This window comes from Notolepis coatsorum (genome assembly GCF_963971535.1).
Source record: "Notolepis coatsorum genome assembly, chromosome: 7".
NCBI lineage: Eukaryota > Metazoa > Chordata > Actinopteri > Aulopiformes > Paralepididae > Notolepis > Notolepis coatsorum.
Window position 1 is genome coordinate 34,811,015 of NC_140171.1, and position 26,089 is coordinate 34,837,103.

General features: G+C 41.2%; 1 protein-coding gene across 2 annotated transcripts in view; it reads left to right on the forward strand.

The window, feature by feature from the left end:
• The window catches only part of pi4k2a (phosphatidylinositol 4-kinase type 2 alpha), a 54,338-nt gene that overhangs the window by 23,785 nt on the left and 4,464 nt on the right, over window positions 1-26,089 (forward strand). For both annotated transcript variants that reach the window (XM_084319210.1, XM_084319209.1), the window contains exons 4-8: window positions 3,215-3,372; window positions 12,526-12,583; window positions 12,870-12,969; window positions 15,371-15,504; window positions 20,376-20,435. In XM_084319210.1, the coding sequence (XP_084175336.1) occupies window positions 3,215-3,372; window positions 12,526-12,583; window positions 12,870-12,969; window positions 15,371-15,504; window positions 20,376-20,435 (510 nt within the window). The remainder of the gene's footprint in view (window positions 1-3,214; window positions 3,373-12,525; window positions 12,584-12,869; window positions 12,970-15,370; window positions 15,505-20,375; window positions 20,436-26,089) is intronic.

Below are 26,089 nucleotides of genomic sequence, written 5' to 3' on the forward strand. Positions count from 1 at the left end.
CTAAGATGGACCATCAATGATCACTGCTATTCAGCCAAGCCAAAGCAGAGGTACATCATCTAAGGGGTGTTGTTAATGCATTTTATTACCTGCTGTGCTGTAGGCCAAAGCAGAGGTACAGTAGGTTACATGATTGATTGATTGATTAACTAACTACCTAAGATGGACCATCACTGATCACTGCTATTCAGCCAAGCCAAAGCAGAGGTACATCATCTAAGGGGTGTTGTTAATGCATTTTATTACCTGCTGTGCTGTAGGCCAAAGCAGAGGTACAGTAGGTTACATGATTGATTGATTGATTGATTGATTGATTGATTGACTAACTAAGATGGACCATCACTGATCACTGCTATTCAGCCAAGCCAAAGCAGACGTGAGCCTTCAGAGCTGCTCTTATTTGTAAATAGAAGAAAAAGGAGTTTTTCATTGTTCAAGAGTGGATATATGTTGCAGAACATGCCTGTTAATTACCTTTTAAATATCTGTTATGTGGTTAGGGCAGTGTTTCTCAAAGTGGGGGGCGTGCCCCCCAGGGGGGGCGCAGAGGCATGACAGGGGGGGCCTTGAGATTTATTTAAAAAAAAAAAGGAAAAAAAAATTATTACAAAAAATTATCACTAAAGTGCTATCTGTTGCAGCTGCACTGTTCTCCATGAAAACACCATTTCTCAAAATCTGAAAATCATTATTTAATAAAACACAGAAAAGGATCACCAAGTTACTCTGGATAAAAAAAACCTTTACAGACAACATTGAGACAAAGCTTCCTGACACATCTCCATCCAAACTCTTGGAAGAACTCTTTGAAATCTCATCTGATACCACCTAGAGAGCTAGTTTCAGAGTGTGGTGCTGAGTACCAAGTATCTCATCTCATGGCCCACCAAGTATCTCACGATGCAGCAGTTAAGGTGTTGATACCATTCAAGTCAAGTCAAGTAATTTATTTATATAGCACGTTTAAAAGCCCAAGAGCCAACCAAAGTGCTGTACAATCAGAGCTTAAAATCAATGTCCTAATATAAAATACAAAAATATAAAAAGGCACAGCAGGACAAGACAGTACATTCAGAGAGTAGGACAGTAGGACAACACACGAATAGGGGAACACAAAGTACAGTAGCACACAGGGGACAGAGGAGCATAATAAGAGATACAAGAGGGAGGGGGCAGGATAAAATTACATGGGAGTGTGGGAGTTAGGGTGTGGGAGAATCAGGGTTTATTGAAGGCCAGGGAATAGAAGTGGGTTTTTAGACGGGCCTTAAATGTCTCCAGTGAGGGGGCAGATCGGATCTCCAGGGGAAGCTGGTTCCATAGCTTGGGGGCCACGGCCTTGAAGGAGCGATCGCCTCTCTTTTTGAGTCTGGTGCGGGGGGGGGGGGGGGACCAGCCGAGCCTGGTTGGAGGATCTTAGTGATCTGGGTGCTGCGTAGGGGGTGATGAGTTCGGTGATGTATAAGGGTGCTGCACCCGATAGTGCTTTAAAGGTGAGGAGGAGGATTTTAAAGTCTATTCTAAATGGGACTGGGAGCCAGTGTAGGGAGGCTAGGACTGGTGTGATGTGCTCTCTCTTTCTGGTACCGGTAAGGAACCTAGCTGCAGAGTGCTGGACCATTTTGAGGCGGGACATGGCTGTCTGACTGATGCCGGTGTAGAGGGCATTGCAGTAGTCAAGGCGTGAGGTTATGAATGCATTGACTACCGTTTCCAGGTCAACGGGTGAGAGGATTGGTTTTATTTTACTGATGTTGCGGAGTTGAAAGAAGCATGATTTGACTACGGCATTTACCTGCCGATCGAATTTGAGCTCTGGGTCAAAGATTACACCCAGGCTCTTGACATACAGTATCTGTGTGAAGCTGGCTTTTCATCCAGGACAGCTCTGAAAACAAAATATAGGGCCAATTTGAAAGGTCACGATATTGGTGTTATTTCAATAAATTTAAACATGGCCCATTTCATGACTATTTTGTTGGGGGCTGGAGGGGGGGGGGGGGGGGGCCCAACATATTTTGGTCCGCCAAAGGGGGGCCTGACAGAAAAAGTTTGAGAAGCACTGGGTTAGGGTATGTTTTTTAAATAAATGCCCAGTCTTGTAAATAATAATAACAATAATTGCGTTGTGAAACCTGTGGTGCTCAAGTGCAACATCCCTATATACTATATACTCATGTACCATGTTCTACAGTAAATGGGGAGTGTAAACATTTATAGTTAAAGACAGTAGAGCTTGAGTACTTTCGATAGGGCTTTGATTCAAACCGGTGCATGAGATGAGGTTCTATATGTAGAACATGGTACAGTAAGGCGGGAGTGTAAACATTTATAGTTAAACAGTAGAGCTTGAGTACTTTCGATAGGGCTTTGATTCAAACCGGTGCATGAGATGAGGTTCTATATGTAGAACATGGTACAGTAAGGCGGGAGTGTAAACATTTATAGTTAAAGACAGTAGAGCTTGAGTACTTTCGATAGGGCTTTGATTCAAACCGGTGCATGAGATGAGGTTCTATATGTAGAACATGGTACAGTAAGTGCGGAGTGTAAACATTTATAGTTAAACAGTAGAGCTTGAGTACTTTCGATAGGGCTTTGATTCAAACCGGTGCATGAGATGAGGTTCTATATGTAGAACATGGTACAGTAAGTGGGGAGTGTAAACATTTATAGTTAAAGACAGTAGAGCTTGAGTACTTTCGATAGGGCTTTGATTCAAACCGGTGCATGAGATGAGGTTCTATATGTAGAACATGGTACAGTAAGTGGCGAGTGTAAACAGTGATTCAAACCCCCTCAATGTACAGTGATTCAAACCCCCTCAATGTACAGTTTCTGACAGCTGAGCTGTGTTGTCACGCGAAATAACGTTATGAATAAAACACGAAATAACATTATATAACGTTACAATGTACAGTTTCTGACAGCTGGGCTGTGTTGTCATGCGAAATAACGTTATGAGTGAATCTGGTAGTTGTTTTGATAAATATGTATTCTACGGATTCTAACATAACATTACATTTCCGCGATTAGCCTCGCTGGGCGTGTGAGTGCCGTCAAAAAGAAAATGCACATGCGCGTGTTACCGGCGTAGGGGGAAAGAGGGCTGGCCGATCGCTGGCCAATCAGAGCAACGCGGAAGGACATGTTGGTTGCCGAAAGTATTCACGCGTCCGGGCCACTTGAGGACATGTTGTCGTCCCTCCTCCAGGTGGGCTCGTTCCAGCTCTTCGTGGACGGCTACAAGGACGCAGACTTCTGGCTGCGCAGGTTCGAAGCAGAGCCCCTGCCTCAGAACACCAACCGTCAGCTCCAGCTGCAGTTCGAGCGGCTGGTCTGCCTCGATTACATCATCAGGAACACAGGCATGTGGTTACCATGGTGATGACAAGAATCTGGGTGACAATGGTTCTCAATGTGGGGTCCAGGGTCCTTTGGGGGCCCCAGAAATATGAAAACTTTAATTTAATTTAAAACTACTTTAATTTGACTTGACTGTAAGTGAGAGAATATTAGGGCTGTCCCCGACTAAGGATTTGGATAGTCGACTATGATTGGACGAAATGTGCCGTTAGTCGACTATTAGTAAAAAAAAAAATAAAAAAAAAGTATAATATAATTTTTTTTGTATCATTCCATTTGGGCTGTGGGGAGTGCTTAATGTCTGAAGGAGTCGACTGAAGGCTTCTTGTCCTCTGCAAAAGCATGCAATTGGTCCACTGATGGATACATCTTGATATTTGCCTGGTCTAGTGTGTTCATTAGATGGGTGAAATCCTCTTTCAGTGCCTCTGTGCCTGTTTTCGTAGGCAGTTAGCCTCTGGTATGCGTGCCATTAGCGTTAGCCATGCTTCTAGGCCTATTTTCTTTTGGAAAGAATGATATATTAAAAAAATTAAAAAAAATTATAGATTATTATAAAAAAAAAATCGACTAAGAGGTTGGCAGTCGAATACGGCTCCTTTCGACCGATTAGTCGACTAATAGGGGTCAGCCCTAGAGAATATACAGTACTATACGAGTGACTATTCAATCATCGCTTTTCACTCTCCCTACTGCTATACCCCCGCCTACAGACAGTTATGGGATTCAGGTCTGTAGTCAGAGGGGACTGTGTAGTCGCAAACAGGAGGTCTGCTTTTAGTCAGGCAGCCTTTTCCGTGAGAGCAGCCCACACCTGGAACAGTCTGCCAACACGGCTCAGGGAGTATCAAAGTTACATTTCATTTAAAACTAACTTAAAATCATGGTTGAGAGATGGTCAAGTGTGCGACCATTTTAACTGAGGGGTTGTGATGTATTGTAATGTATTTTAGTGTATTGTAACCTATACTGATTCCTACTGTGTTTTAATTAATGTACTATGTTTTAATTATTGTAGTGCTCATGTCACCTGCCCCAGAGACTACAGTTGAAAATTAGCCTACTTGGCTAAACTGGCTTATTTACAGTCAAATGTTCCTTAATATGCACTGTCTCTGTATTTTAAACCAATAAATACAAATACAAAATTCTGGACTTAGTCATTGTAGTGGCTATTTGTCAACAACAACTAATAAAAACTAAAAAGCCACTGAAGCACCAGGGCAGCGAATCTCACGCAGATCAGGAAGTCCATTGTCCAGACAGCATTTGACAGTTTTGTGGCATTTATTGTCTGTTAATCAAAGAATACAGAAAAATTATGTTTGAAACTATATGATCTCCTGACGCTGATAAAAACCATATACCTTCCCTGATGCCCCCTGTGCTATTGTCTCTAATTACCTAAATACACCCAGCTGTGCTTCCCAATTGCCCAAAACCGCTTCAAAGTAAAAGCATTTAGCTGCGACTCATAAGAACTTAAATAATATGGCTGTAAACAAATTAATTCTACAAAATCACATAACAAATAAATATATTAAATAAATGTGAAAATAGTTAATAGCTCCCACAAGCCGGCCCCTAATTGTGAGTCACAATTACCCTTATATATATATAACATGTAAGGGAGCTATTCTTTCTATTCAAGCGTCTTCTGTGTCTCCTTCTCTGCTGCCACTGAAAGAAAACAGATGGTAAGAAGACAGGATAGAAAGAGAGAATAGACAGAACAAGTATTATTATTATTCTGTGGCCTCCACCAGCAGGCAGATCTTTGTTACAGGTCTCTCCAAAACGCTGGTTTTAGTTTGGATGCACACAGAGCGGACCAATCCTTTGTAGTCGGACTTGGTACTCAACTCGACCCATCTTCCAGGATCCTCTTGGAGCTGTAGCATCGGCAATAATGACAATATCTCCTGGGGAGAAGTTTCTTTTTGGAGCTGCCCATCTCTGTCTTTCCTGCATCACAAGTAAGTATTCGGATGTCCATCTCTTCCAAAACAGCTCTGCGATATACTGTACTTGCTTCCATTTTCTTCTGATGTACAGGTCACTCTTTTCAAAGAGTCCTGGGGGAAAGATGGGTTTTCCTTTCAGCAGGAGAATATGGTTTAGGGTGAGGGCCTCGAGGTCATTAGGGTCATCAGACACTTTTGTGAGGGGTCTATCGTTTAGTATCGCCTCTACTTCACAAAACGGTGTCTGCAGGCCTTCATCATCCAAAACCTGCTGTCCAAGAACGGAGGTCAGTATACTCCTTACTGATCGAATGAGACGCTCCCAAACGCCACCTTGGTGTGAGGCATCCTGGATCTTCGCATTATTCAAAGCAGCAAGACTTTGCTTCAATTCTTTGTTTGCTCCAACAAAATTTGTGCCGTTATCAGATCTTAAATTTGACACAGGGCCTCTTCTGCATATGAATCTCTGCAAGGCGTTAATGCAAGAGTCTGTGTCAAGTGAATGTGCCACCTCCAGGTGTATTGCACGGCTGGTCAGACAAGTGAAAATCACTCCATACCTTTTTAGAAGGCTTCTTCCTCTTTTCACTTCTATGGGCCCAAAATAATCAACTCCCACTTTAGTAAAAGGAGCCTTGTCTGGCACAACTCGCTCTTCAGGCAGGTCTGCCATCTTCTGTTCCCCAAATTTTCCTCTGTGCCGTCTACACACCATGCACTCTGTAATAGTCTTCCTTGCAGCTGAATTGGCATTGATTATCCAATACCTCTGTCGAAGTCTGTACAACATGTGGTTCCTCCCAGCGTGTCCTAGTTGTTGATGGATATGACGTAAAATGAGCTTGGAGACATGCAGGTCTTTGGAAAGAATGACAGGGTGCTTGGCTTCTGATGGTAATGCAGACCTGTTCAAACGACCACCAACTCTGAGGATGTTGTCCTCCAGTATGCGGTCTAGTTTGTACAGTGGGCTGTCCTTGGAGACGATATTTAAGCCATGTTTGAGGGAGGCAATTTCACTCTTGAACCTGTGTTTCTGAACAAAACAAATTATTGCCTTTTCTGCTTCATCACAATCGTCTGGAGTCAAATGTTTTCCACAGAGTGTGGCTTTGAAGCTCTTCGAGTTTCTGTTCAACTGTACTTTTCACTCCAGCATCTTTGTCATCTTCGGTAGCTTTAAGTTCCTTTCTTTTTTGACTCGGAAGCAACAGAAGTCTTTTAAGTTCAAGGAACCAGGCAACAGACGTTTTAAGCTTCTTCCAAGATGAGAAGTAGCTGATGAGATAGTCTGTTGGATTTTCTGAATCCTTAACAATGGCATTCACTGCCGCTTCTCTTTTGACCTCCGGGTCATCAATGGGAATCACTGAATCCATTTCCAGTGTAGGCCACTCATTTTCAGGCAAATACAGGAAATCTTGGCCTTTAATCCATTTTCCATGTGTGAGAAATTCTTCAGTTCCCAATCCACGTGATGCTTCATCAGCAGGATTGACCTTGGAGCCCACATACTTCCACTGGTCAACATCTGTAGCTTCTCTGATTACAGTGACTCTGTTGGCAACAAACGTATGAAAACGTCTGGTTTCATTGGAGATGTATTTGATGACAGTCGTGCTATCGGTCCAAAACACTGACTTCTCCAGTTGCCACTGTAGTTCTCTTTGAAGCATGCCATCCATTTGGACAGCAAGGACTGCTGCTGCGAGTTCCAAACGAGGAATGGTGATGTGCTTCAGAGGTGCAACTCTGGCCTTTCCAGCAAGAAATGAAACATGCACCTTATCGCCTCTATCTTTATCCTTCAGTCTCAGGTACGACACTGTACTATAACCAGCTTCACTGGCATCAGCAAAATTATGAATTTGTGCTGTCACAGATGTTTCAAAGTTCAGGGTTTTGATACAGCGTTCCACCTTGAATACACTCATCCTTTGGAGGTCCCTCAGCCAATCAGACCACTGTTTGGAGAAAGAGGGGGAAATGTGTTCATCCCACTTCAGGTTTTGCTGGCAAAGCTCCTGCAACAGTAACTTGGCTGGCATTGTAAAAGGAGCCAAAAATCCTATAGGGTCATACAGAGAGCTGACCACCGACAAGATACCTCTCCTGGTTTGTAGGCGTGGCTGTAATGAAGTCCTAAAGCTGAACTGGTCGGACTCAACGCACCATTGCAGTCCAAGTGCTCTTTCCATAGGCAGGTGATCTTTGTCCAAATCCAGCTCTTTCATCTCTGCTGCTCTGATGTCACCTGGGATTGATGTCAAAACATAACGGCTGGTTGTCACCCACTTTTGAAGGCTGAATCCTCCCTGACTACAGAGCAGAGTCAAATCCTTTACAAGCTTAATTGCATCTCCCTCCGAGGATGTAGACTTCAGGCAGTCGTCTACATAAAAGTTGTGATTGACTGTTTTGATCACTTCAGGAGGGAAGTGAGTCTTCTGCAGTTCGCCTCAAGGCGTAATTGGCGCAACTGGGGGACGAAACATCTCCAAACAAATGTACCCTCATTCGATATTCCCCTGGTTCCTGGTCAGTGTTGCCCTGAGGCCACCAAAGAAAGCGAAGAAAGTTCACATGTTTATCAGGCACCCGCACCTGATGAAACATGGCCTGGATGTCAGCCATGATTGCGACAGGCTCTTTCCTGAAGCGAATGAGGACCCCCATAAGAGTGTTGGTGAGATCGGGGCCCTGCAAGAGCTGACAGTTCAGAGATGTTCCTTTGAATGAGGCTCCACAGTCATATACAACCCTCAGATTTCCTTTGGTGGGGTGATGTACTCCATGGTGGGGAATGTACCACACTTTTCCCTCATCTTGTTCCAGCTGTTCAATGGGTACAACTTCAGCATAACCTTGAACCAGCATATCATTGATGAATGAGGTGTACTCCTCTTTAAACTTGATGTTCTTTTCAAATTTCCTCTTCAGGCCTTGAAGTCGCTGCTCTGCAACACAGCGATTATTTGGCAAGACCGGTTCCTCTTCTCTGAAAGGTAAGTCAATGTAATAATGTCGATCTTTCAACTCTGTTGTTCTTCTCATTATCTTCATGAATTTAATGTCCTCCCTTGACATTTCCAATGACCCCTCTGATGTTTTTTCATTAAAATCATGGTTGTATTGCTTCATGAGCATTTCTTCCAGATGTTCCACACATATTCGATTTGTTGTGACAACAGAGCAGCCAGTCTTAACTCTGCTGTTACTTCCACTCCTAAGTGGTCCATTTATGACCCAGCCGACTCTTGTTCTGACTGCATATGGTCCTTCACCTTGGCTGTTGATCAGCTCCCATGGTTCCATTACTTTTGCTGCATCAGTTCCGATGAGCAAATCCACATCTGCATTCAAGTCGTGCAGCTTTATGTTACTCAAGTAAGGCCATTTTTCCACATCATCCTGTCGTGGAATGTTCACACGTGACACTGGCATAGCTCTTTGGGTTAAGACATTGGGCAATTAAATAAAATCCTCCTTATCCATGCCAGACACTTCCAAGTGAGACAATACATTGGTGACCACAATTTTCTCTTGCCCCATTGTTCGTAATAGAATATTGGCTGGCTTGCCACTTAGCCCCAGTCTCTTTGCCAGGTTATGAGTGCAAAAAGTACCGGAACTTCCCGGATCCAAAAATGCATATGTCTGCACAACTCTGTCAGTCACTTGGCTTTTCACTTGAACTGCAACAATTGAAAACACAGCATTGTCCTCATCTCCGGCCCCTATATGGCCACATGTTTGAGACTGAACAGATGTTACACTCAGATGGCTCACAGGCTTTTCTGCCTTTATTAAAAGGTGTACTTATACCCTTCTGCTCAATGTGTAGGACTGATGGATGCTTTTGCTGACACACACTGCAATCCAATCGACTCCTGCAGTCTTTGCTTATGTGTCCCACTTTCAAGCAACCAAAACAAATTCCATGCTCCTTTATGAAATGTATTTTGTCCTTTTGTATCTTTAACTTAAACTGTGAGCATTTTTCAAGTGAGTGGCTTGTTCGTTGGCAGAATAAACAGCATTTGATGTGACTTTGGGCAGAGAAGGACTTGATCTTATTATTCATGTACCTTTTGTCGTTTCCTTCTTTCATTGCAGTGACACTGGTGGCAAAGGTGCCCTGTTTCCTTTGCCTTGGTTGACTGTCAATGGGGGGTTTGTTGCGGCTGGTACATTTTGAATCCTGAATATTTCCAAACAGTGGATCAGAGGCAATTCTAACTTGTTTTTCAACAAAGTTCACAAGGTCAATAAATAGTGCTCTGCAACCACGTTGCTCCTGCAAATCACATGCGACGTTCCTCCATTTCTCCCTCAGCTTATAAGGAAGCTTCATCACAATGTTCCTGAGGTTTGATGGCATGTCCAACTCATTCATTTGCATGATTCTCTGTGTTAAATTAGAGCATTCTCGCAAAAACAGAGAAAATGATTGTAGTGATTTTACATCTTCATCTTTAACCAGAGGCCAGCTATCAATTTTGTCCATATAAGCAGAAGCAATTTTGTATTCATTTCCAAAATGTTCAGCAAGCAGGGATTTAGCGCTTTGATATCCCTGAACAGAGGGTAGGTGCTGACAGCTTTTCACCAGGTCTCTTGGTTGTCCCCTGGTGTACTGCTCTAAAAAGTGTAAACAATCACTTGCATTGTCAGTTTTAACCTCAACACAATTTTCAAAGGATCTGATGAAGGAATGATACTGAAGAGGATCACCATCAAATATGGGTATATTTCTCAGCGGTAGAGAAGATGCCAAATTTTGCTGTACCAACATTGTAGTGATGTCAGTTTGGCGTTGCATGATATTCACAATGTCATTTTGGGTGTCATTATTGCGTGCCATATTCAGGGAGGATGCTCGTCCTGTCTGTTGAGCATCATGGACCACTTGTGTTGGTGCTTGAGTGTATAGTGGTCTGAGGTCCGTCTGTAATACTGCCATTTGTTTAGGCCTGACAGTCTGTGATGCGTCTTTAAACCCGATGGTCTGTGATGGTCCTTTGGGCCTTATAGTGACAGCCTGGGCCTCAGGATGAAATTCATTTTGCATGTTATTTCCCTGCGGGACAAATTGACCAGCTTGAGGATTGAGTTGGCTTGTCCTTCTTTGAGCTATATTCCTGTCCAGATACGAGTTCATTCCATCCGACCTTTTAGAGGTCATTACATTTTGAATTGGTTTCCAGCACATTGATTTTTGCATTGGCTGCAGCTAGGTCAGTTTCCAGAGCAAACTGTTCCTTTTCCTTCCTTAGTTCCTCCTGCTTTGCTTCCAACTCATGTTTCCCTTTTAAAGCTTTCATCCGCTCCAGTAGTGATGCTTTGTCAGCCTCTGCCTTTAGCCTGGTAGACACGGTGGATGATGTCTTTGATACACTGGAGTGTGGTTTTTGTTGCTTTTCATTTGTACATGAAATATTAGAGGCACTGTCCTCAGGATTGATATCATCAATAACAACACTTTGTTTAGTTTGAGCCTCATCATCATCTTCATTTGTTTCAACAACATCATTAGTTTCATTGTCAATATTTGCATTTGATTCCACATGAGGGTGCCCAGCAGCAGACAACCAAACCCTTACATCCTCTGTGAAATTACAAAATTTCATTATTGTTGCATTGAAACATGTATTTTGCCTTTTAACCTCTTCCTCAGGCAAATCCATATTTATGAAAGACTCATGCATGTCCTTAGCGTCCTCATAACAATTGATGAAGTTACTCAAATGAGCTCGCACATAGTTCACATTGTCAGTAGATTTCAGCAAGGTACGTATTGGTTCAATGTATTTCTTGGCCTGTTTGATTTTTGCAGACCTCTTTTCTTGACATGTTTGCATGTAAAACGCCAACCCTTTTGCGGTAAACTTGATGCCCCGTTTTACAGAGGGCTTGGGCGGAGCAACATTCTCCACACTTGCAACGTTTGAACCAACCACAGGCATTGTCTCATTTGTCCCAACCAGCTGCTCCATATTGTCTGATTGGTTCATACAGCCAACTTCATGTCGGAGATTTGATTTATGAATGAATGTCTTTACAATGAAGTTCAACAACTCCCATTATTCATCAACATCATTTAGCGTCGCGAGACAATAATTCAGTCACTCCAATAAGTTTGCCTTTTTCCAATAAAGCTGACGGATTATTCTTCACATACCAATGATGTTGTTTTGTTCGAGTGCGACGTCCATTAGACCGTGTGGTCCTCCGTTCTCCGATCGTGTCTTTAACAGGTTGATCCAAGGCAATTCAAGCTTCACAAAAGTCACTGATCATCGTCTTCGATCTCCAGACCGAACGCTGGCGCGCCAGCATCCATGTTCTCTGATCTGAATGATCCTCCGTTTGAGCGTGGTGTTTCCATGTCCAAAACGTCCAACGGCAAAAATCCAAAACAACAATAAAAAGTGTCCGCTTCAATAAGGAATGGTTTTTACTTTATGTAGTGGCTATTTGTCAACAACAACTAATAAAAACTAAAAAGCCACTGAAGCACCAGGGCAGCGAATCTCACGCAGATCAGGAAGTCCATTGTCCAGACAGCATTTGACAGTTTTGTGGCATTTATTGTCTGTTAATCAAAGAATACAGAAAAATTATGTTTGAAACTATATGATCTCCTGACGCTGATAAAAACCATATACCTTCCCTGATGCCCCCTGTGCTATTGTCTCTAATTACCTAAATACACCCAGCTGTGCTTCCCAATTGCCCCAAACCCCTTCAAAGTAAAAGCATTTAGCTGCGACTCATAAGAACTTAAATAATATGGCTGTAAACAAATTAATTCTACAAAATCACATAACAAATAAATATATTAAATAAATGTGAAAATAGTTAATAGCTCCCACAGTCATATACAACAAAGATCTTCTCAGATGGGGGTCCCCAAGACAACATTTAATCAAATTGACGTGTCAATTTGGGGGTCCATGACATGGAAAATGTGGCAGACTGCTGCTCTAGGCATCGCTTTGGGCATGAGCAGTATTCCCGACAACCAGAAACAAAGTGAGGTACGACGGGACAAAGAGTTTGATAGAATGTCTTTGGGTGATAAGAAGTTGCAGAACCAAAAGGAAGTTTTCTAGTGCAGCACATTATCTGTAACCTCACAGCCAGTATGAGTGTTTGAATTTGAATTGATTGTGTCTCTTTCTCCAGACAGAGGAAATGACAACTGGCTATTGAAGTATGACCTTCCCATGGACCCCGTTGGGAATAGGGTGAGGACACACACACACTCACACTCACACACACACTCGCACACACTCTCTTACTTTATACACCTAATCCTGTTTCTTTTTGGGCAAGAATATGTATATGTATCACTCACTCATACTCTCTGTCTCTGTCTGTCTCTCCCTCCCTTTCTCTCTCTTTTCCCCCTCTGTCTCTCTGTGTGTCTCTCTCTCTCTCTCTCTCTCTCTCTCTCTCTCTCTCTCTCTCTCTCTGTCTGTCTGTCTGTCTGTCTCTGTCTCTGTCTCTGTCTCTGTCTCTGTCTCTCTCCAGGACACAGACTGGGTACTAGTAAAGGATCCTATCATCAAGCTGGCAGCCATAGACAACGGTCTAGCCTTCCCCCTCAAACACCCAGACTCCTGGAGAGCCTGTAAGCACCTTCACTTCCTCCTCAATTCTTAGAGATGCATTCGATGTATATTTGTATTTGTTTATTTACTGTATTTCTTAGTTTGATTGTTTACTTATTAATTTGCTTTCACATCTTCGTATTCTCTTCATATGTGTTATTTTGTTCTCTCGCCAAAGTCTGTGTCCGCAATGAGTATTGTTGTGGAAATTATTCCAATTTCAGCAATTTGTAAAAAAAAAAAAAAAAAAATTTCATTATTCATTGCCCAGAACCAGTCCCATAGGCAAATGATGGTTGAATGGCATTATCTAGAAGAAAGCACAAACATAATTTCTGTTAGGCCAGTACAGCTCTTGTGCATTAATCTCTTCAAATAAGGGACAATAATAGGACGAGTAATATTTCTGTTGCACACAAGAAATTGGCCGCTCATCACCACAGATCAAACTGAGGTTGAGAAAGGGTCGGGACATCTCCACATTCTTAAAAGGTTATCATAAATCTGAAGTGGACCCAACACACAACTTGGCATGCATAATAACATGGCCTAAGCTGATATTCAAACCTATGATTGTGAAGGAAGTAGGCAAAAGCACTACCTACCAATTATATATTGCATATATTTAGCATTTTGGGTTTTTTTAGATTATATATTAGATTAGATTAAATTATTTGATTAAATACATTGCAACTATATTTATTGTAGGGCAAAATAACTGAGAGGGCATACATACCCTCATCTCGCACCTTGTTGCCCATATGCCCATGTCCAGAGTTAATAATATTGTATATTGTTTACACTGCCTTTTTATTAAATTTTTATTTTTACTTCTCCACTGTAATATAATTATGTGACCTGTACCTGTATGTCTTCTACTACCTGTACCTCCCCTCCCCCCTCCCCATGCTGCTATACCTGAATTTCCCCAAGGGGATCAATAAAGGAATATCTTATCTTATAAATTAATACAAGGTAATATAATAAGGCTTACCTTGTAATTGCGTTTCTCCATCTTTGATAAAAGTTGTTTGCTAAGGTAGAGAAACTAACTGCGTTCTGCTTTCTGTTTTATGGCAATAACGTTCGCTAAGGTAGAGAAACTTCCGTACTTTACGCCAGACGTGCGGGAGTAGAGAAACTTCCGTACTTTACGCCAGACGTGCGGGAGTAGAGAAACTTCCGTACTTTACGCCAGACGTGCAGGAGTAGAGAAACTTCCGTACTTTACGTACGTTACGCGAGCGCGGCCTGTTGGTGCCAGAGGCATGCCCCTTGAGAGGCTCGTTCGGGAATTGCAGCTGGACCCTACTCTAAATATATCGTGGGCAGAGAGAAACATGTCTATCGGTAGATATTTTCTATCGCTATTGTCGCAAAAAAATTTCAGAATTGCCTTACGTCAGTATTTTACTTCATTCCCGACCCTGCGCACATGTGCTGGAATAACAAACAAACGCGGAGGAGCGTGACACAGGACCAAACTCCCTGCAACACTCTGATACAGAAGAGAACAGCTGGCCTGTGATGAAGCACACCTCCATCTCACTGCGCGCAGCAATAAAGAGCCCAGAGCGTTATCTGCACCGGCATCATGTTTTATTGAATAAAAATGCATCAATCTGATTTCGTGGGCCATTGGAGCAGGAACCAATATTTTGCCTTCAGTTGTACCGAGAGCGACATGTGGTTGGCACCATTTGGAAATGCACAAACGCAAACCGCTGTTCTTATCTTTTAGATAACATTAAGCTAGTTGTATTCCAATACAACAAACATTTAGCTCCACAACGTCCATTGTTGTCTTCCTGCAACAACTCACATCTTGCAGGATTTCAGAGCGGGATTTCTGTTTGCAGTTTTGGTGGACTAACCTTACTGTCATGCACTTGTCCTAATAAACTAACCTACACTGTAGCACTCAACACTTTGATGAACATTGTTACTCAGCTGATAGAGTTGTGCCCTTCCTGATGACTTGTCATACAGAACTATCGCTTTGGATAAAAGCCTCAGCTAAATGACTAAATGTAAATGTAAATGGTGGTGGTAACCAAAAGAGATAAAAAATAATAATCATTTGAGCACCCTCAAAAACCACCCAAGTTCAGTTGAATTGGCAAGTACTCTAGTAATTGATTACTCGCGCCCGTCCCTACTTTACAGTAGCTGAGGCGTGTACCTGCAGCGTAAACAACCGCATTGATTGAGAACGCTTTAGTTCAGAGACTGACGAGAAAAGAAACGTGGCCAAAATGTCCATGATTATGTACACAAGCTGTTATCAGCACTGACTTTGTTGTAACCGTTTCCTAAGACTCCCTACTTTTATCTCCCTTGCATGCTACACCAATGAAACTATTTGACTATTAAGAGACTGTTCTGCCTTTGCCTTGTTTGTTTTTGTTCTCTTCCGACCAGACCCGTTCTACTGGGCGTGGCTGACCCAGGCCAAGGTGCCGTTCTCCCAGGAGATCAGAGAACTCGTCCTGCCCAAACTTTCTGACCCAAATTTCATCAAAGACCTGGAGGAAGACCTTTACGAATTATTTAAGGTACGGAGAGAGAAAGAGAGAGGGAGGGAGGAGAACAGAAGAATCGCAACACAGAATGTGGGAAAATACAAATTAGAGCTGGGGATTGGATATGGAAGGGTTGTGAATAGAGGAATGAATGCAGCATGCAGTGGACAAGGGGAATGTAAGGTTTTGAGTGGATGCACTGATACTGCTTTTGCACTGTCGAAGTGGATTCTGTATCATCCAAATTTCATATACCAATAGTACCAAGTACCGATCCAGTTCTTTGTTTTCACTGAACAGTATGGGCTTACACCATAAGTTTCTCCATGAGAGACCTCTAACATGTGTTTTCTAAATCACAAAATATTTAATACAATTACTGAAATCGATCGCGGCTTCTGTTTAATTGGGACCCTTCCTTATTGACGGTCCACTGAGACCGAGGGAGAATTATTGAACAGTCTACACACCATTAATAATAGGAGCCGCTTATCAGGATTTCTCCCTGTCTTAATACCAAAGGACCCTCCTTAACTTTAAGAGTGCCCTAACGGAAGCGGATACAGATCAGCTAGCCTAGCTTAAAACTCTCGGAAAGATGTTTTTTGCCTAGGCTAGCCACTCCTGTATCCGCTTCCATTCATTTGTGCCAAGCTAGGCTAGCTTGCAGCCTGATAGCTTTCTAGTGAATGCACAGAGAGGAAATGTATATTCAGTGTTTCCCATAGGATTTTCAGAGACTATGGGGGGTGAACCATAGATATCTATAGAACACTAGATAGCTTAAGGCGGAGTCACCAGCATCACTGAACCGCCGCCATCTTGCTCCAGTTAGCCTTGAGTGAGAGTGAGTGAGCTGCACAGACAAAAATACTCATAACTCGCTGAAATATTGACGGATTTACAAACGGATTGGTTTGCTATAAACATCAAAGATGTAGTTATGATACTGCATACTTATAAAAAAAAAAATTAAAGATGTTTTTTTTTACAAACCACTTGAATCATAGCCACGTTAATAATGCTTGTAATAAACCAAACCGTTTGTAAATCCGTCAATATTTCAGCGAGTTATGAGTATTTTTGTCTGTGCAGCTCACTCACTCTCACTCAAGGCTAACTGGAGCAAGATGGCGGCGGTTCAGTGACGTCGCTCTCCATTGGCCGGCAGCGCGGGCAAGCTATCTAGTGTTCTATAGATATCTATGGGGTGAACCTCTAACCCTCTAGGAGGGTCCGGGGGCATGCCCCCCAGGAACTTTTTTTTTGGTAAATTTTAAAGTTAAATGCATAAATCTGGTGCACTTTGAGAGCAAAATAAAGAGGCTAGATCTATGATGAACTTTGTGCTTCCCAATCCTCTCCTCGAAGCCAGTGTTAATTGTTGACTAAATTGATGACGAAAGATGTTCGTCAACGAAGGTTTTTTTTCATGACGACGAGACGTGACGTCACGTTATTGAAGACCATGTCACGCTAACGAGACTAAATAGTTTATTAAATATCGTTGACCACAACTGAGGACACAAAATGTAATTTACAAAAACCAGGACGAAATTTCTCTTCATGTATGTTGATATTGTTGACTTAAAACAAGACGAGACAAAATAATTATAACTTTTCTATGCCATCGTCCCGACAGAACAGTGTGACGGCTGACGGGAGCTCTGTGTTATTAGCATTAGCTGAAGAGCTATTTGAAAAGCTAGTTTTAGCTTAACGTTACCTTGGCTAAAGTTGTGACTATTCATAATCCAGCTGCAGACCTGCAAGCAAAGTACAGCAAGTTGGCAAAGGAGTATTCCAAGGTAAATCACTTTTTCACCAGTAACGTTATATTGTTTGTAATTCCATCTAGCTCGCGTTAGCTAGTGGCTAACATAGCTCACGCTAATTTGGTCACTGATCGACCTCTCGCACACAATTAATGACATAATGCAGACAGCCATACCGGTGACAATGTTTAGCTTTTAGTGCCAAATGAAAAGAGTCAGGCGGAGTCTCAAAAGAGAATGTTGAATATTTATTTTGCATAAAAAAATCACAACAGAGCCTCTGCTACTACAGTAGCTAACCTAAACGGAGCAGCCTGGATAGGAAGTGCGCAACAACGTGTAACGTCCGTGCGGAACCAATGTACCAACAACCATTCCGTGCGTGAACTCATTGAGCTTAGTTGTCAATTAATGATACTAATACTAATCTATACAATCACCTGTTGTTGAATAAATACCATTACTTTCTAGTTATTACTAAAAAACAGTATATATAAAACAGTAGCTGTAAAAAAGAAAAGAAAAAAAAGTGTTATAATTTATATAATATCATTTTTTTTTTTTATGTATGCACTGGTATCGGATCAGTATAACCAGACCTAGACCACCTCTAACCCCTAACCAGACCTAAACCATCTCTAACTTTAACCCCTAAGTTCGGGGCTGTGACTTAGAGGTGGTCTAGGTCCGGATAGGGGTTAAGAGTTGGTCGAGCCCTTTACATCCATCTATCTAAATAATAATAATAAATTATAATGAATGCTTAACTGCTTAACTACCCCTAAGTTACCCTAACCAGACCTAGACCACCTCTAACTCTAACCACTAACCAGACCTCTTCCATGTGGCACTTTAACACTGACCTCAGAATGTGATTTTATATGTTTTTATGAAAGCAGATTGCAATCAGTCTGTACTACTACTAGTACTACTGTGTGTTCTGTTTACTTAGTTTACAGTATCCTGTTATAGAATAAACCGCTGCCAGACACAGCAGAGAGAGAGAGGACAGACATGACAGAGAGGACAGACACAGCAGAGAGAGGACAGACATGGCAGAGAGAAAGGAAAGACACAGCAAACAGAAGACAGACAGAGTTCAGCGTCGTCTCTCTGGTCAGAAACAACGTCACCACATCCGTAATGCTCTCTTTGATGCATACATTGGACCATGTCTACACCAACATATACTGTAGGAGCAACAATACATTGGACCATGTCTACACTAACATATACTGTAGGAGCAACAATACAATGGACCATGTCTACACTAACATATACTGTAGGAGCAACAATACATTGGACCATGTCTACACCAACATATACTGTAGGAGCAACAATACATTGGACCATGTCTACACCAACATATATACTTCCTGTGTATCACTTGTGCCGCCGACTCAGATTCCCCTAGGTTAAAAAATAAATACGCAATTTAAATGAGAAAATGTTCCATGTTGACTATTTCTGACTTCTGACAAGTTTTTTTCCATTAACTAAAAATAGACAAAAATGTCATCCGATTTTTTTTTGACAAAAACTGACTAAGACTAAAATGCTCAGACATTTAGTTGACTAAAACTGACAAAACGAAAAATAAATGAAGATGACTAAATATGATAAACGAAAAAGGAGCACTTGACACATGACTAAGACTAAAACTAAAATGAAAATAGCTGCCAAAATTAACACTGCTCGAAGCACCCCAGCCGTTCAATGTATTTGTTAAATTCCACCACCAGCACACCTGATTCAACTTAACTAGCCCTTTATTAGTTGAATCAGGTGTGCTGGTGGTGGAATTTAACAAATACATGGAACGGCTGGGGTGTCTCTAGGAGAAAATAAATATATAGTGGATTACTATTACGACTACTACCACTGCCAATACTACTGATACATCCCTATTGGCAAACTTTATATTTAAAATTAAAAAAATATATACATATATACATATATATATTTAAAAATGTTTTTATTACATTTTTTGTGTGTGTTCATTATACAACTGTGGCGGGGCCGCCACAGTCTAGGTAATTAATGGGAAACCCTGATATTATCTATCTCATTGTCTTTCCATAATGTTAGCGTGTTCCTTTAAATATCATTATAGGCAGTGATGCCACAGATTACTTGTCAAAATAATCTGATTACTGATTACTGATTACTCCTTTAAAAAGTAATCTAGTTACTTTACTGATTACTTGATTATCAAAGTAACTTAGTTACTTTGAAAGTAACTAGGTTACGAAGTCGTCGTCCCCCCCCCCCCTGCTGCTGCCACAAAACATTTAATTTTTTTATTTTTAATAATGCTTTATTGAAAGTGCATAATGTCATAAATCATGATTGGCTGCTCAGACAGGTCATCATGAGACGTGATCAGCCATCAGGCCATACTCCGGTCTAGCTGACTGTACCCCTGGCTCTCTTATCATCAGCATTATGAGATAGTAACTAAATAGTAACTCACAGCCACTTGGAAAAGTAACTGTAATCAGATTACTGGCTTGTAAAAAGTAACAAGTTAGATTACTATTTACTGACCAAAGTAATCATATTACAGTAACTAGTTACTTAGTAACTAGTTACTGGCATCACTGATTATAGGTGATCTTGTCAGTAAATTGCAGAAAAATGTGCTTTCCTGTACAGAAACGGAACTACCGTAGCTATTCTAGCGATTGTTGAAGCAGTATTTCTTTCAGTCTTGGATTATGGTGCTGTGATTTATAGGCATGCAGCTGCTACCAGGCTTAAACCTTTGGACTCAGTAGATCATTCTGCCGTCTGACTTGTTATTGGTGATGTAGGCTATATCATTGTATTTTGTATGAAATGGTCAGCTGATCTTCTCTATCTGAGAGACGTGATATGCATTGGTATTTATTTTAATGTACATAGCCCATTTTGGAAAACTAACACCTTATATTAAAACAATGGACTGGCTTATGCTTCAGGTTCCTCGAGTTAAAACTTGGAAAGACTGCTTTTCAGATTTTATACCCCAAATTCACTTTAAAAATGTTTTTGTTGTATGCTCTGCATCATTTCAAGTTGCCCTCAAGTAAATAAGTTTTAAATCAAGATTTGTATTGGTTTTTGTACGTGTGTGTGTGTGTGTTGCAGAAAGACCCAGGGTTCGACAGAGGACAGTTCCACAAACAGGTAGCCGTGATGAGGGGACAGGTGAGTCTGCTCTGTTCACCTGTATTTACTGTAAAACACATAATAACTGCAGTTAGATGATGAATACATTAGGGCTGGACAATATGGTCAAAATATCATGTTTTTTTATTTGATCTTTTTGAAGGCATTTGGTTTTCTACTGCAAATTACAGTGTGATGTGTTCTTGGCGTCGTTTTCTTTGTTGTAATCAATTGGTCATGGTGTTACTTTATTCAAAATGGTCTATTCTAATCAAATTATCCTTGCAAGTTCTTTATTATACTTAACACTTTCTCCGCCGGAAATGGCTTAAGACGGGTTTCAAGTGCATGCGAATTCTGCCGGATCACGGCGTACGACGTTATTCTGGCGAGTTGCCAAACCGGATATGCCCGTTGCAGCTCGGTCCGTCCCCTAATCTCGTCCGGCCACTCGTTTATCGTCGCGGGACTCAAGACACACACCGTGGATATGGATCGTTGCCATAACTCAATAATCTACATGATTTGGGCTGTTATTATTATTATACAAACCGGGAATGGATCGACTCGATCCCCATCACATAACTGGGATCTGTTTGCTCCAGTATCATCGCCCAACGCTAAGAGGAAGCTGCCGTGAGTTTCAGCGTTTTTCTTTATTATTAACCATACAAACTGCTCTGATCTACATATCACCCATACTACATGAAGCATTTAACAACTATCACGGAATTATAAACGACCCCCCCCCCCCCCCCCGTTCACCCGTGCATGATCAGTCATAACGTTTAGGACCATGTACAGTTGACATTTTTAATATAGCGTCGATCGGCATCAAACGGCATTTGATAATCTAATGCATTTATGCCTATATCTCACGTTCTGGGAAATACTGCAGAAAACGATAAAAACATATTTATACTCTAGACGGTATTTTCGTATGAATGTGTGAATGAAAAAGTAAAACGTTCTTATATTATCCGTTATTAGGCGGCCTTTTATAAATCCAGTCTGATCAGGATGAACTAAATATGTCATATGCTTTTGAAGTCTGATGGCTAGTACCTTAGCATACAGCTTAATATCGGTTCCGAGGAGGCTTAAGGGTCTATAACTACCACAATCGGTAGGGTCTTTGTCTTTTTTAAGGAGGACAGATATGAGTGCGATATTGTCGTTCTTATGGAAATTCCCCTCTTTGATCGAGTATAAAATCATATCAAGTAATAGGGGTCCAATTACATCCCAACATGATAGGTACAGTTCTGGAGGTATACCATCCCATCCAGGAGCCTTACCAATTTGCATTTCAGATATAGCCTCCCTAAGTTCCTCTAGTGTAATAGGTGTGTCTAGCTGTTTAGCGTCTTCCTCTGAGAGTTTAGGTAGATTAATTTGATTTAAGATATATATCCAGTTTATTTTGATCAAAAACCATTTCTGATTTGTACAAGTTGGAGTAAAACTCTTTGAAGGTGTCGTTAATTTCTTTGGGGTCTGTAACAAGTCCTTGTTGGTTCTTAATAGTAGGGATATCTGCAAATTTTGCGTTGGAGCGTATCTTCATAGCTAGTAGGTGACTTGGTTTAGAACCATGAAAGTAATAATGTTGTCTTGTGCTACGTATTTTAAATTCAGATTGTTGTCTTAAAATGGAGTTAATCTCCTTTTTTAACACATTAATTTGAGTCTCCAATCGAACCGAGTAGTTGTGTTGTAAAGAGGAGAACAACGAGGAGTAAAGCGTTTCCAGCTCTACCAATTTGGAACAACGATTCTTGCGTAGGTTGGAGGCAAAGACCATAGTGTAATCCCTAATAAAACCCTTTACCAACATCCATAACATTCTGGGATCCTGTACTGAATTCGCATTACTCCGCAGGAATTTAATAAGTTCAACTTTGAATTGTATTATGTATTCATTGTTTTTCAGAAGTATCGAGTTAAATTGCCATCTTGGGGCTCGGGATGACAGTATACCAAATGAACCTTTCAGGAGTAAATAGCTGTGATCTGATAGTGCATTAGGCACCATTTCCACGTCATAGCTATCAAATAGTCTAGGGGATGCAAAAACATAATCTATTCTGGAAAATGTCTTGTGTCTTGCAGAGCGAAACGAGTACTCTCGGGCCATTGGATTGAGTAATCGCCATAGGTCATTTACACCAGTATTCTTGGCCCAATCCTTTAGTGCATTAGATGCATGTTTCTGATCATTGGAATTGGTGGGATTAGATTTATCCATCACGGGATCCCAATTAGCATTAAAATCCGCGCCAATTATAAATGAATACTCAGGAAGGTTCAACATTGCTCTAGTGAGTATAGCGTAAAAGTTAGCGTCGTACAGATTTGGGGCATATGCCGCTACCAACGCGATTTTCCTATTACTATATTCTACTTTAGCTATGGTTACTCGGCCATCCGCATCAGACCATACGTCCAACAATTTGATATTCAACTTCCGTTTCGCGACTATAGCCACCCCACGGGATCTCGTTCCAAAAGATGAGTAGCTAATGTTATGATATATTTTGTCCGCTAGCATTACATTATCCTTCACTAAGACATGCGTTTCGCTTAAAAGAGCCACATCAACCTGTTTGTTTTTCATCAGTGTAAGCACACTTTTGCGTTTGTGTTGTTTATTTAGTCACCCAGTATTCCAAATCATTATATTCAAACTAGCCATAATCTAAACATGTTGTTGTATTCTTGTGTGTAATTCGTCTGGAGTTAAACTTCACAATAGATATATATCCAATTATTGAGGTCCTGTTGAGAGCCGAGCCTGAAAACATACATATAAACCCAATCATATAAGGATGCCATTGCACCTACAGCTGTATTATCCTTGGATGCGATGAAAGCCTTTGATAGATTGGAATGGTCTTATTTATGGGCAGTACTCGGAAGGATGGGGTTAGGAAACGGTTACATTAATATGATAAAAGTGTTATACAAAGACCCATCGGCCATGATAATAACAGGTAAATTCATCTCCACACTCTTTCCTGTGTCGCGCTCGTCCAGACAGGGTTGCCCTCTTAGTCCCGGACTATTTGCTCTATCCTTAGAGCCTTTAGCACAGTATATAAGACAATCCCAATCCATAGAGCCAATCTCAATTAAGGGCACACAACATCATAATAGTTTATATGCGGACAACGTAATATTGTTCATGCAAAACCCTACCACCTCACTGCCTCATCTTCTCAAGTTGATTGATGATTTTGGCAATCTATCGGGATTTAGGATAAACTGGCCAAAATCGGCCTTCCTCCCACTTAATGTATCTGCGAAGGCAACATTCCTTCCAGGAAATATACCAATGGTAGAACATTTTAGATGTCTTGGAGTTGAAATATTCCCTACTATAAGCCAAACGGTGAAATATAATTATACAAGACTTATACAAATGACTTTGACAGGTGGTCAAAACTTTACAATTCAGTACAGGCCAGAGTATCAATAGTTAAGATGGATGTTTTACCTAGACTCAACTTCTTTAGCTCAATGTTACCGTTACCCCCTCCTGCTGATTACTGGAAAAAATTACACTCCACCGCATATAAATTTATTTGGAATAACAAACCTCCATGAATAAAAAGATCCACTGCACAGAGAAACAAAGCCGACGGAGGTCTAGCATTTCCAGACTTCTACCACTATTTTAAAGCGTACTCTTTAAGACCACTGAGCACCTGGTTTGATCCTCAGGCATCTGTATCCTGGAGAACATTAGAAGAAAACATAGTGGCACCACATAGATTGCAGGATATAGTATACATCAATTTATCAATTAAGCAATGCGACTTGAAATTTGGCCCTCTTTTGATTGATTGATTGATAGTTTATTGGTTTAGAATGGAAATCACACATATACATTTGATCACAATATGAAACAGGTATACATTTTCTCCATTTACCAATAGGATTTCATAAAACACAATAAAGCCATAGGCTTGTTTCCATTGTGGTCCTTCATCATTGGTGTCAGTGGATTTATGTACTGGTGTGTGGACGTGGGTGTTTGTAGTGTCTGTATGTCAGGATGTGTGGTATAAAAACAATAAAATACATACAATAATATTCCATTTTATAGACAATAAAAGAATAAAAAAGGAACAACACATATTAAAACCCCTTTGTTCACTACTCCCAGCTTCTGCTACTTATGATCCACCTCTTTATAGCTAATTTAAAAGTGGAGAAGGGGCTTATGGTCTTCAACTCCATTGGTAGGCTATTCCATTGTACTGCTGCTGAATATAGGAATGCGTTTTGGCCTATTTTCCTATTGCATCTCACTGGGACGATGTCTGTAGGGCTCCCCCTGGTGGCGTGTCCGTGTACATCCCTTACCATGTTAAAATATCCACTGAGGTACTGAGGGACAGTATTCCCGAGTATCCTATGTGTTATGTTGAGTTTTATTTGGGAGACCCTCTCAACCCTGAGCCATTTGAGGCTGTGTAAGGTGAGTCCTGGGATGGAGTTTTAAAATCATTCTAACTAATTTGTTCTGAGCTGTCTGTAGCCTACCTTTCAGTGCTACTGTGATGCCAGTGTACCAGGAGGAGCATGCATAGTCATAATGACATTGGATCAGTGCCCCTGCCAGGACTTCCATTGCTGACCTGTTAATATAGGTGGACACTCTACAGAGAAATTTTATTCTCTGATTGATCTTTGTGACCACCTTTTGTGCCATGCTCACCCCTGATAAGGTGTTGTCCAAAATACATCCTAAGTATGTGACTTCCTCCTTTGCTGTTACCTCGATATCTCCTACCACTACCTTGAACCCAGGAGACCTCTTAAGTCATATGGCCGAGCCAAAAAGGATAGCTTCGGTTTTACCCAGGTGTAGGGATAACCTGTTTTCGACCAGCCAATGACTGATCTTGACAAGCTCTAGACTGAGTGACCTCTCTACTTCTCTTTTGTCCTGATGGGAGACCATGAGTGCAGTATCGTCCGCAAATAAAAACAGTTTACAATCACATGCAGTTTTCATGTCATTGACATATAAAAGAAATAAAAGTGGTCCTAAAATACTTCCTTGCGGCACCCCGCACGTCTGTTGGAGTGAGGAGGATATGGTCCCATTAATTTCCACTACTTGTTTCCTGCCTCTCGGATAAGACTCCATCCACCTTAAGGATATACTGTTAAAACCCATAGCCTTCAGTTTATATAAAAGTATGTCGTGGTTAACAGTGTCGAAGGCTTTTTGTAAGTCTATTAAAACCATCCCACAGAATTTAGCTTTGTCCACCTCTGTTCTAATTTGGTCTGTCAGATATAATAAACATGTGTCTGTGGAATATGATGTTCTAAATCCAGACTGGAGCTCGTACAACAGGTTGTTTGTAGAGAGGTATTCGTTTATTTGATCATTAATGATCCTTTCTATGACTTTGGATATCGCACTAAGAATCGACACAGGTCTATAGTTCCCGGGGTCTAATTTATTGCCTTTTTTGTAAAGCGGAATGACTCTGGCTTGTTTGAGATCATAGGGAAACTGTCCTTGACCGATAGATAGATTTACAATGTGTGTTAAGCCGGAGGCGATGGACTCTGCTGCATCCCTAAGAAATCTAGCAGGTATCTTGTCCTGTCCTGTTGCCTTGTTAGGATTGAGCGCCCTCGGTCCCTCTTATAACACATGTGATTCGGATATG